Below are 13,901 nucleotides of genomic sequence, written 5' to 3'. Positions count from 1 at the left end.
CCCCACCCGAGGGGGGGCAGCTGTGGGAACCGAGGCAGGAAGGGTGGGGTCCTGGGGTTGGGGTGGTGGGCTAAGCGGCCCAGAATGGGGCAGCGGAAGGAAGGCAGAGCTGATGCCTTGGTTAATGTGGCCCGCAGGTAACAGGTGGGCCACTGGGTGTGTGTGAAAGAATGGCCGAATGCATTCATGCTTGACGGACTGAATGAATGAATATGCATTTCCCGGGAGAGGACGGCGGGGACGGGGCCTCACGAAAAGAAACGGGGTCGGACCTCGCTTCTCCCAGAAACCCTAGGCCTGGAGGAGAGGGTCGTCCCCACCCCAAACTCCTTTAAGTTTAAAACTACTAAACTGGAACATAAGTGCGAAAAAAGTCCAATTAAGATCTGATTTCAGCCAATATAGCCATTCTCGCCCACATTTAAAACTTCCAGTACCCTTTTTATTTTCATTTCTTTGTATCCCTGAATTTAGGGGTCCAGAACACACGTACTCGGACAGCCTTAGAGTAGCAGAGAGGACCTGAGGAGCTGCCCACTATCAAGCTGTGATAATCTCTGTGCTTCAGTTTCTTGCTCCGTAAATTGGATGAGCTAACACCCGTACAGTGGGGTAAAGCCAGGTCCTTGTTAAGGGCCGAAAAACTGTTTTTGGTAATCTGACCCCAGGATTGGGGTCCTTTCGCTGGCCCTAAATTACTGTGAACTCCTCGTTTTCCTCCTCCTCCCCAGTTTTTCAAGGAATGAGGCTGGGTTTTAAGCTTTCCTGAAATGACTCCATCCCCGTTCCCAGGCCACTTGATCTGCCTTGATTTGTCGACCTCAGGCGGCGGCGGCCGTGTATCCTGTCCCCGCCCCTCCGTGCTCCAGGCCCCGCCCAGGCAACCCGGCCCCGCCCCTCTGCGCCTCCCGGGCGCCGCCAAAGCCCGGGGCGCGGATCACGCGGGCAGGAGCCGCTCTGGGCATGCTCAGTGGCAGGGCAGGTGGGGCCGCCGCGGGCCGCCGGGTCCGGCCGGGAGCGGAGGGGCGGGGGCAGAGGGGGAAGTGGGCGGGAGCCGCGGGCCAAGTCTTGAGAGTCGCCGGCAGCCGCGGGACGCTGGGCAGGTGGGAACCCCCGTGGTCCGGGCCGCGATGAGCAATGGCATCGGTCAAGGTGGCCGTGAGGGTCCGGCCCATGAATCGCAGGTGAGTAGGAGGGCGGGGCGCAGGCGGCCCCCTGAGGCGTCCCCTCCAAGAAGAAGTTGGTCTCCAACTCCCCTCCAAGGCCAGCCTGGACTTAAGTGTCAAGAGCCGGTCTCCGGCCCACTGGGCCCTGGCTGTGGCCTCTGGGGGCCCGGAGCACTTGAAGGTTTGCTGTTCCTTTCACACTGCCCTGGAGGGGCCCTGGGGGGTAGAGAGTTCACGAGGCCACGGAGGAGATTCCTGTTAACTCTTCCAGGTCCCATTAATTTGAAGAAGTTTGCTTCTTCTCTGTTTAAAAAGCATCAAGGGAACAGTTTCACGAGGGTGTAAATCCATGAGCGTGGTCATGAGGGCACCAGAGCTGTTAGGCGAAGTCCCCCCCAGTTATGCCAACTCAGAAGTTCTCTGTTATCAGTGTTACTTTTTTCAACTCTTAAGAAGAAGTGATTTCAGTTCCCTGAACTTGAACCCTAACTTGTAATCAGTAGTTTAGCAGTTCTTAACTTCAGGTTAAAGAGTGGATGGGAAAACTTTAACAAACTTTTGTTTCCTGGAAAAAAAAAAATCAAGGACACTTAAGTACACGTGTTTGAAATATGCTGATGTTAATTTAACAGCGGGGGGAGGGGGAATTATAAACACACTTAGAATTAATCTTGTGTGTTTCTACAAAATAATGCTTTTCAGAATGATTTGACTTTCCGTTCACTGAGGAATAGTTTGCTTCCTTTTCGGGGACTACTTTATAATCAGTTTACAAAGAGGCTTTACAAAAGTTAGCTTTTTAAATTGGTTTAAAGAACTTTAAAGAATGAAGTAGATCTAAATGGGATGTGTCCTTCCTAATTGATAGGAGCAGTTCACACAAGGCCATTTGTTTTTATTGGCTTCTCAATCAAGTTGGACATTTGACTTACCATATGGCCTTTGCTACTTTCTTTGTATCGACTTTGGAGGTCATTGTTCTGACAGCTGATTGAGGCATCAGAAGATCATAAAATCAAGAGATTGCCGGAGGCTTCTTTGACTTCTGTTTTTCTATTGACAGATAGGGCATCATTATTCTGGTTTATAACTATTGGAGACCAGTGCTTTTGTGATTTTTAAGTTATCTCTAAAGCTTTTTAGGGAAGGAGTTTGACTTTTTTGTAAGTCCTAAGAAAATATGTAGGTTTCTAGGTATATTCAGTCCTACAAGACAAATGGACCTCAGAGTCATTTAGATGTTTTTGAAAGATTCTTTATTTTGGATTTACATGTATATTGAAGTTCCTTTCCTTCTTTGAAATAAAGAAGTTTTGGAGCGCATGCTACGAGATTGTATTGAGTAGCTTTAGAAAGCAGTTATGAAGTGCCGCTTGCCAAATCCACGGACATTGTGCTGGGTGCTGTCTGTGGGATAAGGTAAATGAGGTCTGCTGAGTGTGTCTCTGGTGAGGGAGGGACTACAGACTAGTGGGACTCTCATAAAACCCTGGGTGGGTTGGGAGGGATGCTACTGGTGCATGCCTTGACAGTGTAGGCCTGAGCCCAGGTATGTGGAGAGAAGGCAGGAAACATGTCCAAAAGCCACGTACTTTGGGCAGGTAGATGGATGTGATGATGTCTGTGCTCTCAGCAGAGAACTCTTGTGGTGGCATCAGGATTAGGGCAAGAGGTAAGGAAGCAGTAGTCTGGCCAGGTGGAGATGGGAAGCCTGGAAAGATCCATGGAGACAGTCTGCTGGCAGAACTGACAGGATTTGGCAGCTCATTGGGTGAGAAGGAGGGCAAAGGGGAAGAACACAGAGTCATTTAACTGAGGTTTGATGCTCAAGGAGGTAGAAGAGGTTTGGGGAAGGTGGACGGTCAGGTGGGTGCAATCTCTCTTGGGTTTGAAAGTTATAGGAGATGCAGTAAGTGTCAAGTACAAGGACAGCATCTAGCACAGGATGAGTGCTGCCCCAGGTGTTGACCCTGTTTACTATCCGAAGTGTGGGAAGGACATCCATCTCTTTGCTGGTGTTCAGTAGACTAAGAAACATGGGTCTCAGGTGATCTGAGGATTGACATTTGGAAATCTTTTGCACATAGATGACAGTTTAAGAATGTTACAGTGAGGAGGGAATTTCTCAGCAGGAGAAAATCTTACTTTTATGTATAAAGCACAGATATTCAGTAGATTTAAAAAAAAAGAAAATGTTTACAGTGAGAAGAAAAGGGATTCAGGGATTGGACACTGGGATTTGCTTCTCTTTAGGATTCCAGGGAGAAGATTGGCTTGCAACTCATGGAGGAGAACCAGCACAGCAAATGGTCATGGCAGGAAAGGAGAAGGGTCTCCCGAAGTAGGTGGTGGTGGTTATTGTCAGATGTTGCCACGATGGTGCTCTGAGGATGCCAGTAAGATGAGGTCCTTGGCCTTGGAGATAAGAGCATTGGTAGCCTTCCAAAGAGCAGTTTCACGGGGAGACAGTGATCTGCAAGTTGGGAGTGAAATAGAAAGACATATACAATTGGCCAACCAAAAGTACTTGGCCTAACTCATAAGGAAAGACTTCCAAGTTATAGTGGCCGTAAGAAACCATTTTTCACTAGTGAGATTGGTGTATATTAACTGAACGTTGAGTGTTGGTGATGGAGTCATAAAGGATCAAGACCTCTGAGACTTCCATGCTGGGAAATTTGACAGTAGCTGTCAAGATTTGAGGTTTATAAAACTCTTTGGTTGAGAAATTTCATTTCTAAGATTTTATTTTATGGATTATATTCCTACCTACGAAGAAGTATGTGTAAGGATGTTTCTGCATCATCGTTGGAACAACAACAAAAAAATCATAAATGATCTAAATGTACAGTGATGGAGGATTTGTTAAATTGTTGCCTATTCATTTGGTAGAATGCTTTGTAGTACTTAAAAAAGAATGTGTTGATCTTAAAAGAGTTCCAAGATAGGGGATTAAGTGAGAAAAGCAAGATATCCACATACACACTCACTACAGTAGAGTTGTGTGAATGTGTGTGTTAAAAAATATATACCTAGAGGCACACACACGGCCATACCTGTATAGAGTGATTCATAAGAAGCCTGACAGTGCTAACTCTGGGGAGGAGAGCTGATGAAGAGTCTGTCAGGTGAAGATAGATGGCTTCTTTTTTGTTTTTTCCTTTTACTGTTTGAGTTTTTACTCTGCTCATTGGTGGTGTTATAATTAATAATTGAAAACTTGTGTATGTAATTTTAAAAAGTTATCTAAAAAGTCACTGGCACTGGAGAAAGAATTTTCAGCTGGTGGTCTGGGAGGATTGAAGGAAGTTGTTATAAATATTTTCCCCCAGTTTGATTGACGTATAATTGACGCATAGCTCTGTGTAAGCGTCAGGTGTAGAGCAGAAGGACTTGACTTGTATATGTTGTGAAGTGATTACCACAATAAGGTTAGTTAACATCCATCATCTCATGTAGTTTTCCAAAAAAAAAAAAGGAAAAGAAAAAAATGTTTTTTTCCCCTGTGATGAGAACTCTTAGGATTTACTTTCTTAACAGCTTTCGAATATACTATCCAATGGTGTTAACTATAGTCATCAGGTTGTACATGATGACTTATTTATTTTATAGCTGGAAGTTTGTACCTTTTGGCCCCCTTCATCCAATTCCCCCATTCCCTAACCCCTGCCTTGGGTAACCAGAAATCTGATTTCTTTTTCTAAGTTATTTTTTTGTTTATTGTTGCTTCTTTTTTTTAAGATTCAACATATAAGGGCGATCTATACAGTATTTCTCTTTCTCTGACTTCTTTCACTTAGCATAATACTCTTAAGATTCATCCTTGCTGTTGCAAATGGCAGGACTTCCTTTTTCATTGCTAAATAATATTCATATATTCATATATATATTATATATATATATATACATGTTTATATGTCACGTCTCCTTTATCCATTCATCTTTCGATGGACAGTTAAGTTGTTTCCATGTCTTGGCTATTGTAAATAAGAGTACAGGCGCTGAAGGCAAAGAGGAAGCAACCAGCCTGAAGGAAAGGCCTGGAGTGATAGGTGAGGTTGGCCGTTGCAGCCAGGCTGTTGAAGGATGGGGCAGTGTGGTGGGTTACTGACTCTGAGCGAGGCGCCTGTGCGGTCACCAGTTCTCCTTGCAAGAAACACCCAGGGCTCGATTAAGGACAAGATGTGATGAATTTGTTTTTCCTACTGTCCCAGAGGAGGAAATTTCTCCCTCTCCCTTTCTCTTGAGTTTTTGTGGCTAGACTACTAATAAAATTGACCCAAGACTTAACAGGAGAAACAGAAACAAATTTGTAAGGAAATGACAGGACAAAGAAACTTAGGTTTTGTGTGCCCAATTACTGAAGAGCCTAAACAGAGTTTGGGCTTGGGGTGGTGAATTAAAGAAATAACAAGGCTCCGAATTCCCTGTTTTTGGCTGTAAGGGTGTCCTTCTACCTCCAGATGCAGGGAGTGGGCCCTTCACATGGGAGATTGATTTTCCTGCTTTCAGGGAAACAGAAAGGAGGGTGAGAATGACCCTGTTGGATTGGCCATTTCTTAAGAAACTTTAATTTAAAACAATTAATATGCCATAGAGGTGCATTTTGGGGTGGCCCATCCTGAGCCTCAACACTACCTTATGGCTTTTGGTTATGTGTCAGAAGTAGTAGTTTCAGATCTGAAAGAGCCATTACGTTCCATCAGGTAACAGCAGCTCGCTTTATTGAGAGTTTGCTCTGGGCAGGTGTTGCAAATAGTTTAATCTTTACAATAATCTTAACAGGTAGAGGCTATTATTATATGCCATTTTCCAGATTGAGAAAGATAGTTAGCTTGCCCAGAAGTCAGTTTCTTAGGACAGTCATAGCTATGCTTTTTAAAATGAGTAAAGTGTTAGCAGGAACTTAATTTGTTCATAACTTTCATGGGTAAAAGCTTAATATTTATGCATTGTCTCTACCTTTTTCTTTGTGATTTCTTCCACTAGTCTGATGCCTAGTCTTTTCTTTTTCACTGGTTTCATTCTTACAATCTTATAAGATAGAATTTTTTTTCCCTTGAAGAGAGAGCAAAATAATAATTTGGGAGGTAATTTGTCCATTTCCTGTTGGTTTCAGTTGCTTGTTTTTTCCTGGAAACAATAGATGATTCTTTAGGGCAACCTATCCTCTCCTGTTGATCTGCCAGTGTTAAGATGATCAGAGTCTGAGGGCAGGTGGCCTGGGTTCCAGTTTTAGCTGTCTTTTACCAGCTGGATAAATTTGAGCAAGAGACATAATTGTTCTAAGCCTCAATTTTTGCATCTGTAAAATGGTGATGATAATTACACATACCTTATAAGGTCTTTTGTGAGACAAGGTCTTTTTCAAATACTTTTTACTGTGACTCACAATAAGAAGCACATTTAAAATTGAAGCTCTGTAGATGTGTAAAAGATTTATGAGGTGTTACATGCAATTCACTTGTATTTTCTATTCCATCCTATTTTATTCTTTTCTGTTTCATTTTTAAAAAATTGCTATTTTTAGGTCCACTAAACTGACTTCAAGATCATCTGATGAGTTGCAGCTGGCAGTGTTGTGAGGTTCAGAAGAGATCATGCACAGGGCCAAAGCTCTACACACAGTTCCTGGCATATAGCAAGGGCTCTGTAAAGATTTTTTTTTTAATAGATTTATTTATTTTTTGTTTTTGGCTGTGTTGGGTCTTCGTTGCTGCGTGCCGGCTTTCTCTAGCTGCGGCGAGCAGGGGCTACTCTTCATTGCGGTGCGCGGGCTTCTCATTGTGGTGGCTTCTCTTGTTGTGGAGCAAGGGCTGTAGGCGCGCGAGCTTCAGTAGTTGTGGCACAGGCTTCAGTAGTTGTGGCTTGCGGGCTCTAGGGCTCAGGCTCAGTAGTTGTGGCTCACGGGCTTAGTTGCTTCGTGGCATGTGGGATCTTCCCGGACCAGGGATTAGACCCGTGTCCCCTGCATTGGCAGGAGGATTCTTAACCACTGCGCCACCAGGGAAGCCCCAAGATTGGCTGTTGTTATTACTGTTACTCTTAGAATTTAATGAAGGTACCTTTATTCAATAACACATGTTTCAAAAACGTTTTACCACAAATAAACAATTTGCCGAGTGTGGACAGCAGGCCAGATGTTAGCGTTATGATGTGCTTTCTCATCTTGTAAGGCAGGTCTGCCTCAGGCCTTCTATTTGTGAGGGTTCTCAGCTTCTCTTCCCGATTAGCCTCTCAGGTAGAATTTGCTGTCATGTCAATCAAGTTAAAAAGAAAAGAAAAAAATGCCAGTGGTAGTTTGACTGGGGTTGATGTCTTTAGACTCTACTGAAGTTTTCCCATTTTAAGAGCAGGAATGTTGGGGAAAATAGCTCAGTGGTAGCCTCTTGGGTCTGTGATGACGCCAGCCTCTCATGTTAAGGGTGGGAGGTGTCTGTTGAGATGGTACCATGCACCAGGCACCGTGCTCATTTCTTCACCTTGGCAACTTCCTTTCCCCCTCACACCAACTCACTGATGGAGGTCTTTTCACCCCCATTTTACAGACGGGAAACTGAGACCCCTCAGATAATAAAGTGTGGCTGAGCCAGCTCCCCTCCCCTCCAGAGCCCTTTGCTTGGTGACTTGTTGTCCCCGGGCTCACTGATGACAGAAGCCCTTGGCCTCAGGGGACAGCTGGGCTGGTGGCAGAGGAGAGACACAGGCACACCACACACGCAAATAACACAGAATCTGTGAGGGGATTCTAGAAGCTGGAGGAAGAGGTCTCCATGGCTTCCCAGGGTCCCTTGGATGAGAGGGTGGGGTTTGAATTGAGCCCCTAAGAAGGGGTGTAACCAGCCAGCATTTAGAGAGCGTCTGTGAAGTGCTTGGCTGATGCCCTTTGGAAGTCAGCACAGTGGCTGCATTCTGCAGATGAGGAGCAAGGGCTCAGAGACCTGAGGTCACACAGCTAGGTCACGGTGGAGTCCGGGTTGGACCTGAAGTCTCTGACTCTCATTTCTAAAGCCCCTCCATTGTACAGAAGACTCAGATAAGAGGAGGGTGGGGATGGCTGGCAGGTGGCACTGAGTACAGTTACCCGGGATCTTAGACTAACTGGAGCTTTGTGTAAGGATTAGTTGAGAGGTCGGTGGGCAGGGTGTTGTGAGGACATTTCTTTGTTAAGCTTGGGAGTTTGGGCTTTTATACTCCAGTCCTGTGCTGGCCCTTGGCTGCAGGCAGCTACTTAAGTTAACTGTTAAATAAAATGTAAAATGTAGTTACTTAGTTGCACAAGTTACCTTTCAAATGCTCAGTAGCTGCGTATTGAACAAGGCAGATAGAGAGATCATGTCCATCCTCGTGGAAAGTTCTCCTGGACAGTAAGCCTGAGGTGGGTTTGAATCCCGGCTGTGCACCTTCCTAGCTCTGGGTCTTGGCACTTTACTCAGGTGTTCTGTGCTTCAGTTTCTTCATCTGTAAGATGGAGATCTTCACAACCCCCCTTGTGGGGCTGAGCTGATGATTGAATGAAGTAACCCTTGCTAACAGTACTGGGCCCCCGAGTAAGGGCTCTATAAATATTGGCTACTGTTACTGGCACTGGGAGCTGCTGATGGCTTTTCAGAAATACAGCAATGTAGAGAAATAATACCAGCACTCCAGCAACAGTGAACATTTTTTGACTGTTTCCCAAGTGCTGTGCTAAGTGCCTTTTATGCACTATTATCCCACTGACTTTCCTGCCATATTCTGGGGTGCAAGACCCTGAGACCTCAGATGTCCTTTTTTTTTTTTTTTTGCGGTACGCGGGCCTCTCACCGTTGTGGCCTCTCCCGTTGTGGAGCACAGGCTGCGGACGCGCAGCCTCAGCGGCCATGGCTCACGGGCCCAGCCGCTCCGCGGCATGTGGGATCTTCCCGGACTGGGGCACGAACCCGTGTCCCCTGCATCGGCAGGCGGACTCTCAACCACTGCGCCACCAGGGAAGCCCTCAGATGTCCTTTTGAGTGGGCAGCGGCCAGTGCCGGCAGACCATTCAGAGAACTGGAGTATGACCGGTAGGGATGGGATTCTGGACCAGGCTGGCGTTGTAAGTAACAGGAAAGGACAAGTCAAAGGATGAAACTTTCAAACAAACCCTGACAAAACCTTCACGGTATTTTCTGATTGTGAAAATAATGTATGCTTGTAAAAAATGTGTGCTGAAAAGTGTACCAAAGAAATCAAATTGAAAATCGCTCATAATTCCACGGATCCAGAGATGACCCTCCTAAAGTTGTGGTGCATTTAAATCCGGTCTTTTTTTCCTGTTTGTGTAGCAGCATAACGTATAACTATCTTATATCTTGTCTTTTACGTTTGCAAGAGACATTCTGAAGACCCATCAGTAGGACATAGAGAGGCAAAGAGTCAGATGACTGAGTGGCTTGGGGCCCTATTAAGTGGACGAATGGCCTTTGCCAAGGTCAGGATGTGGGATGAGCCTGTCGGGGTGGAGGGCCATGGTGGTCAGTTGAGTTGGCTCAGGATGCTGGTGGGGGCTACAGGCAGTAGGAACTCAGGTGAGTTATCAGCTCTGCAGGTGCATATTTGGAGGTGGGTCACTTGAAGGTGGTAGCGGCTGTGGTAGCAGTGAATGTTGTCTCTGAGGAGGACCATGGTAAAGAAAGAAGGGGTGGGATAGCAGAACTGCATGACCTGGGTTAAGACCGAGCTGTCAGTAGCTGGCCGAGTGACCTGGGCAGGTTGGTTTTACTCCTGGGCTCAGTTTCTTCTTTTGTAAACAGGGATTCTCTGAGTGTGGTCCAGGGCCAGCTGGGACTCACTGAGCCTATTTTAGGGGGTTTACAAAGTCAGAACTGTTTTCACACCCATAGTAAGATATTTGCTGTTTTTACTCTCATCTCTCACGAGGGTACTGTGGAGTTTTCCAGAAGCTACATGATGTGTGATGATGTCGTGAGTCTGTGTGCTGTGCATTCTGTGTCAGACATTTCTCAGTTTTCATTTCTAATATGGTAACTATAAATGGGTATATCAACATTCATAAAAGCTCTTTAGGCTCTCCAGTTATGTTTAAGAGTTGTAAAAGGCTACTGAAGCCACAGCATGTGCGAGCCGCAGCTGTAAAGTGATAGTGCATAAGTTGTTGAGGGGATTAGATGGAAGGGTGTATATAGAGAGGGTGTTTAGCCTACTTCCAGGCATGTAATATCCTTTCAACAAATCAGAGCTGCTGTTATTTTTTATAATCACCTGTTACTGACAACTACACTTAAGCGGACAGGAGTGGAGGGCCAGGCAGTGGAGACAGGAAGGGACAAAAGCAGGAGAGTGAACGTCCTGGTCATCAAGGGGGAGGAGAGGGGGTCATCAGCATCGGAGGTGCTGCAGGTCGAGGTCTGAGCCCAGCTGGCTGGGGAGGTGATTGGCTCCTGTCTCTGGAGGGAACTGTTTTAGTTGAGGGGTGGGAGGGGATGCTAGCGGGGTTGGGGGCGGGAGGCTGGCGGTGTGGGCCTGGAGGTGGCACCTGTCGCTTCCCTTCCAGTTAACGGAGGGATTAAAGGAAGGAGGGAGCTCACCCCTGTTCACCTGTGCAGTTTGGCGCCTGTAATAAAATCTGATCTCCTTTACTGATTGTGTGAGGCGCTCAGACCCCAGCCCTCACCTGGGCATCGCAAACCTGGGCCTGGCAGAGAAGTTTGTGTGTGTGTGTGTGTGTATTTGTTTTTAAGAAGAGGAAAAGAAAACAGGGAGTTAGGAGGTTGGGGAAAGAAGGCTACATGGGCAGGGGAGGGAAGTAGGGGTGGCTAGAGAGTGTGCAGTGGTTTCTGGGACCAGGAGGAGCGGGTAGCCGTGGGCCACAGGGGAGATTCCCTGGGGAGCCCTGTGCTGGCGCTGACCCTGATTCATGGAGTTTGGAGCATGTGGAGGATTTTTCCTTTCTTTTAGGTGGACTTGACAAGTAAGATGAAACAAGTGATGATGTTTTTTTCATACACAAAATTTAAAAATATCAGTGTGCATAGTGCACTTACATAGGTGTGTACCAGAAGTTTGAAAAATGTTCTTCAGTGACTTAGAGTATTTAGTAAGTATAATTCGATATTAAACTTCTGCTGCTTTATTTTATTCATGGCATTTGTGTGTGAGAGAGAGACGGAGTGTGTGTATGTGTGTGTGTGTGTGTGTGTGTGTCAGAGGTTATTTAGAAGTGTCCAGTTGTGCAGTACATAGATAGCACTCTGGTCTGAGCTGATCTAGCCTACACATTCTCATTTCATGATCAACTTCCTAAATTATTTCAATAGCTTTTTCTATTTTTGTGGGTCCTGGAATTGGGATGCAGTCGTGCTGAGGCCTGTTTTATGAAAGGAAATCCATTGCGGTTAGACTTACACGGCCTGGGGGAGATGCGACAGTGCCCCACCACGCCCAGCCCCTTCCCCAGGGCAGAGCCTCTGGCTGATTTCCGCAGCCTGGACTGTCTTCTGTCCCACCGCAGTTACAGAGACCGGCATGGAGAAATCCTTCATGGGAAGGTTGTCATTGTTCCCTTGGGTTCGGCCCAGCGACTCACATCAGGCACGGCTGCCGGCGGGGCCTGGAGCTTTCCTTCACTCTCACCCACTCCGGGCTGAGCATGTGTATCTCCTGCTCTGTCCATTTCCAGGTGTATTCATTATTCATTGTTGCTGCCCAGTGGAGGGGAAATAACTGTTTCTGTGATCAGCAATCTACTCATAGGCACTTGGAGCAAATTTCAATGGGATGTGTAGAATTTAAAGTCAACTGAGAAAGTGCTTTCACCGTAATGGTGTTGACAAGTAATTTTTTTTTGTTTGCTGTACGCGGGCCTCTCACTGTTGTGGCCTCTCCTGTTGCGGAGCACAGGCTCCGGACGTGCAGGCTCAGCAGCCCTGGCTCACGGGCCCAGCCGCTCCGCGGCATGTGGGATCTTCCCGGACTGAGGCACGAACCCGCGTCCCCTGCATCGGCAGGCGGACTCTCAACCACCGTGCCACCAGGGAAGCCCCCACATGTAATTTTTGTCCCCAGTGACTATTTCTAGCCACTCACTCACTTATTAGGAATTCTGTTAAATCTTATGCCATCATTATCTAATTTAATTCTTTTTATTTATTTATTTATTTTTTGCAGTACGCGGGCCTCTCACTGTTGTGGCCTCTCCCGTTGCGGAGCACAGGCTCCGGACGCGCAGGCTCAGCGGCCATGGCTCATGGGCCCAGCCGCTCCGCGGCATGTGGGATCTTCCCAGACCGGGGCACGAACCCGTGTCCCCTGCATCGGCAGGCGGACTCTCAACCACTGCGCCACCAGGGAAGCCCTAATTTAATTCTTGACAACAATCCCACGGGGTGAATATTTTTAGCTCCATTTTATAGGTGAAGAAACTGGGGATCAGAGAAAGATCAGGTCCCGGCTCACATGTCACTTCTTCTGAGAAGCCTTTATCACATTGCATTGGTCTTCTGGCTTCACAACATTTACCATTATTGAGTTTGTGTGCACACGCGCGTGCACACGTGCATGGGCATGTGTATGCATGTGAAAGGATTTTTGTTTTCTTGTTTCTTGTCTCTCTGCTTCTTGCACATAAACTCCATGAGAGCTGGTAACCTTGTTGGGTTTGTCTGTGGCTGTTTCCCTAGGGCCTAGAACTGTGCCTGGCAGAGATAGGTACTCAGAAGATATTTGTTGCATCAATAGCTGTCATCTCCTCCCCAATCTTTCAGTATGTGGATGCTTATAAGGAATCCGGGATCCGAAGCCCACCATCTGTGGGGTGCCTCACGTTGCTCCCGTGAGCGGAAGGGAATTTTGATGATCCTCCTGTTGGGTATTAGGCTGGGGAGGTAGAAGAGAGCTGAGGAAGAGCCTGGGTAAAGGACAGCTTCAGGCTTTCCCTGTGTATTAAGTTAATCATACACAAATTACACATCAAATACGTGTTATGTTTCTCTCTTAAGGTTAGAGAATTGGAGGTGAAACACTATGTTTCAATGATACATAGTTTATGGGACAGAACGCTCTTGTTCCTTTAGAAAAGGATCTTTTTTTAACTTGAAATAATTATACAGTAAAGTTCCCACATATGCTTCACTCAGCTCCCCCTAACCTCGGCGTCTTACGTAAGCACGGTGCAGTTGTCAGGACCAAGGCGTCAGCGTGCTGCGGCCCTGGTAACTGGACATGGATTTCCTGAGGACGTCCTTCTTCTGTCCTGGGATCCCACACTGGATATGGTTGCCATGTCTGCTTCATCTCTTCTGGTCAGTGACAGTTTCTAAGTCTCAGAAGAGTGCCAGTCAGTTATTCTGTAGAATGTCCCTCAGTTTGGGTTCCTCCCACGGTTTGTCATGATTAAACTGAAGTTATGCAGTTTTGGCAAGAAAGCCACGTAAATGTCCTTCATTTCCTATCATGGGGGGGTCACGAGGCCAGTATGTCTTGTTACTGGTGATGTCCACCTCAGTCCCTTGGTCAAGGTGGTGTCTGCTGGGTTTCTCCACTGTATTGTTATATTTTTTCCTCTTTGTAATTAATACATATCTGAGGGAAATACGTTGCAGGAAAAGTTTTTGACTTCAGTTTGCAACAGTATTTATTTTTTGCCCGTGGGAACACATTTCAGATTTTCTAATAAAAGTTATTGTGAATATAAGATTCATTTAAAACATTTTTTTCCCCTCTGACTTAGTGAAAAAGGATTAATCACATTTAAAA

The 13,901-nt window shown here is 46.2% G+C and overlaps 1 protein-coding gene across 3 annotated transcripts in view; it reads left to right on the top strand.

Annotated features, from left to right (window-relative positions):
- The first annotated feature begins 1,046 nt into the window (after nt 1-1,046).
- The window catches only part of KIF16B (kinesin family member 16B), a 298,237-nt gene continuing 285,382 nt past the window's right edge, over nt 1,047-13,901 (top strand). For all 3 annotated transcript variants that reach the window (XM_060078071.1, XM_060078069.1, XM_060078070.1), the window contains exon 1: nt 1,047-1,184. In XM_060078071.1, the coding sequence (XP_059934054.1) occupies nt 1,138-1,184 (47 nt within the window). In that variant the 5' untranslated portion in view covers nt 1,047-1,137. The remainder of the gene's footprint in view (nt 1,185-13,901) is intronic.

This window comes from Mesoplodon densirostris, chromosome 16, assembly GCF_025265405.1.
Source record: "Mesoplodon densirostris isolate mMesDen1 chromosome 16, mMesDen1 primary haplotype, whole genome shotgun sequence".
Taxonomy (NCBI): domain Eukaryota; kingdom Metazoa; phylum Chordata; class Mammalia; order Artiodactyla; family Ziphiidae; genus Mesoplodon; species Mesoplodon densirostris.
This window is presented reverse-complemented; position numbering and strand designations above follow the sequence as displayed.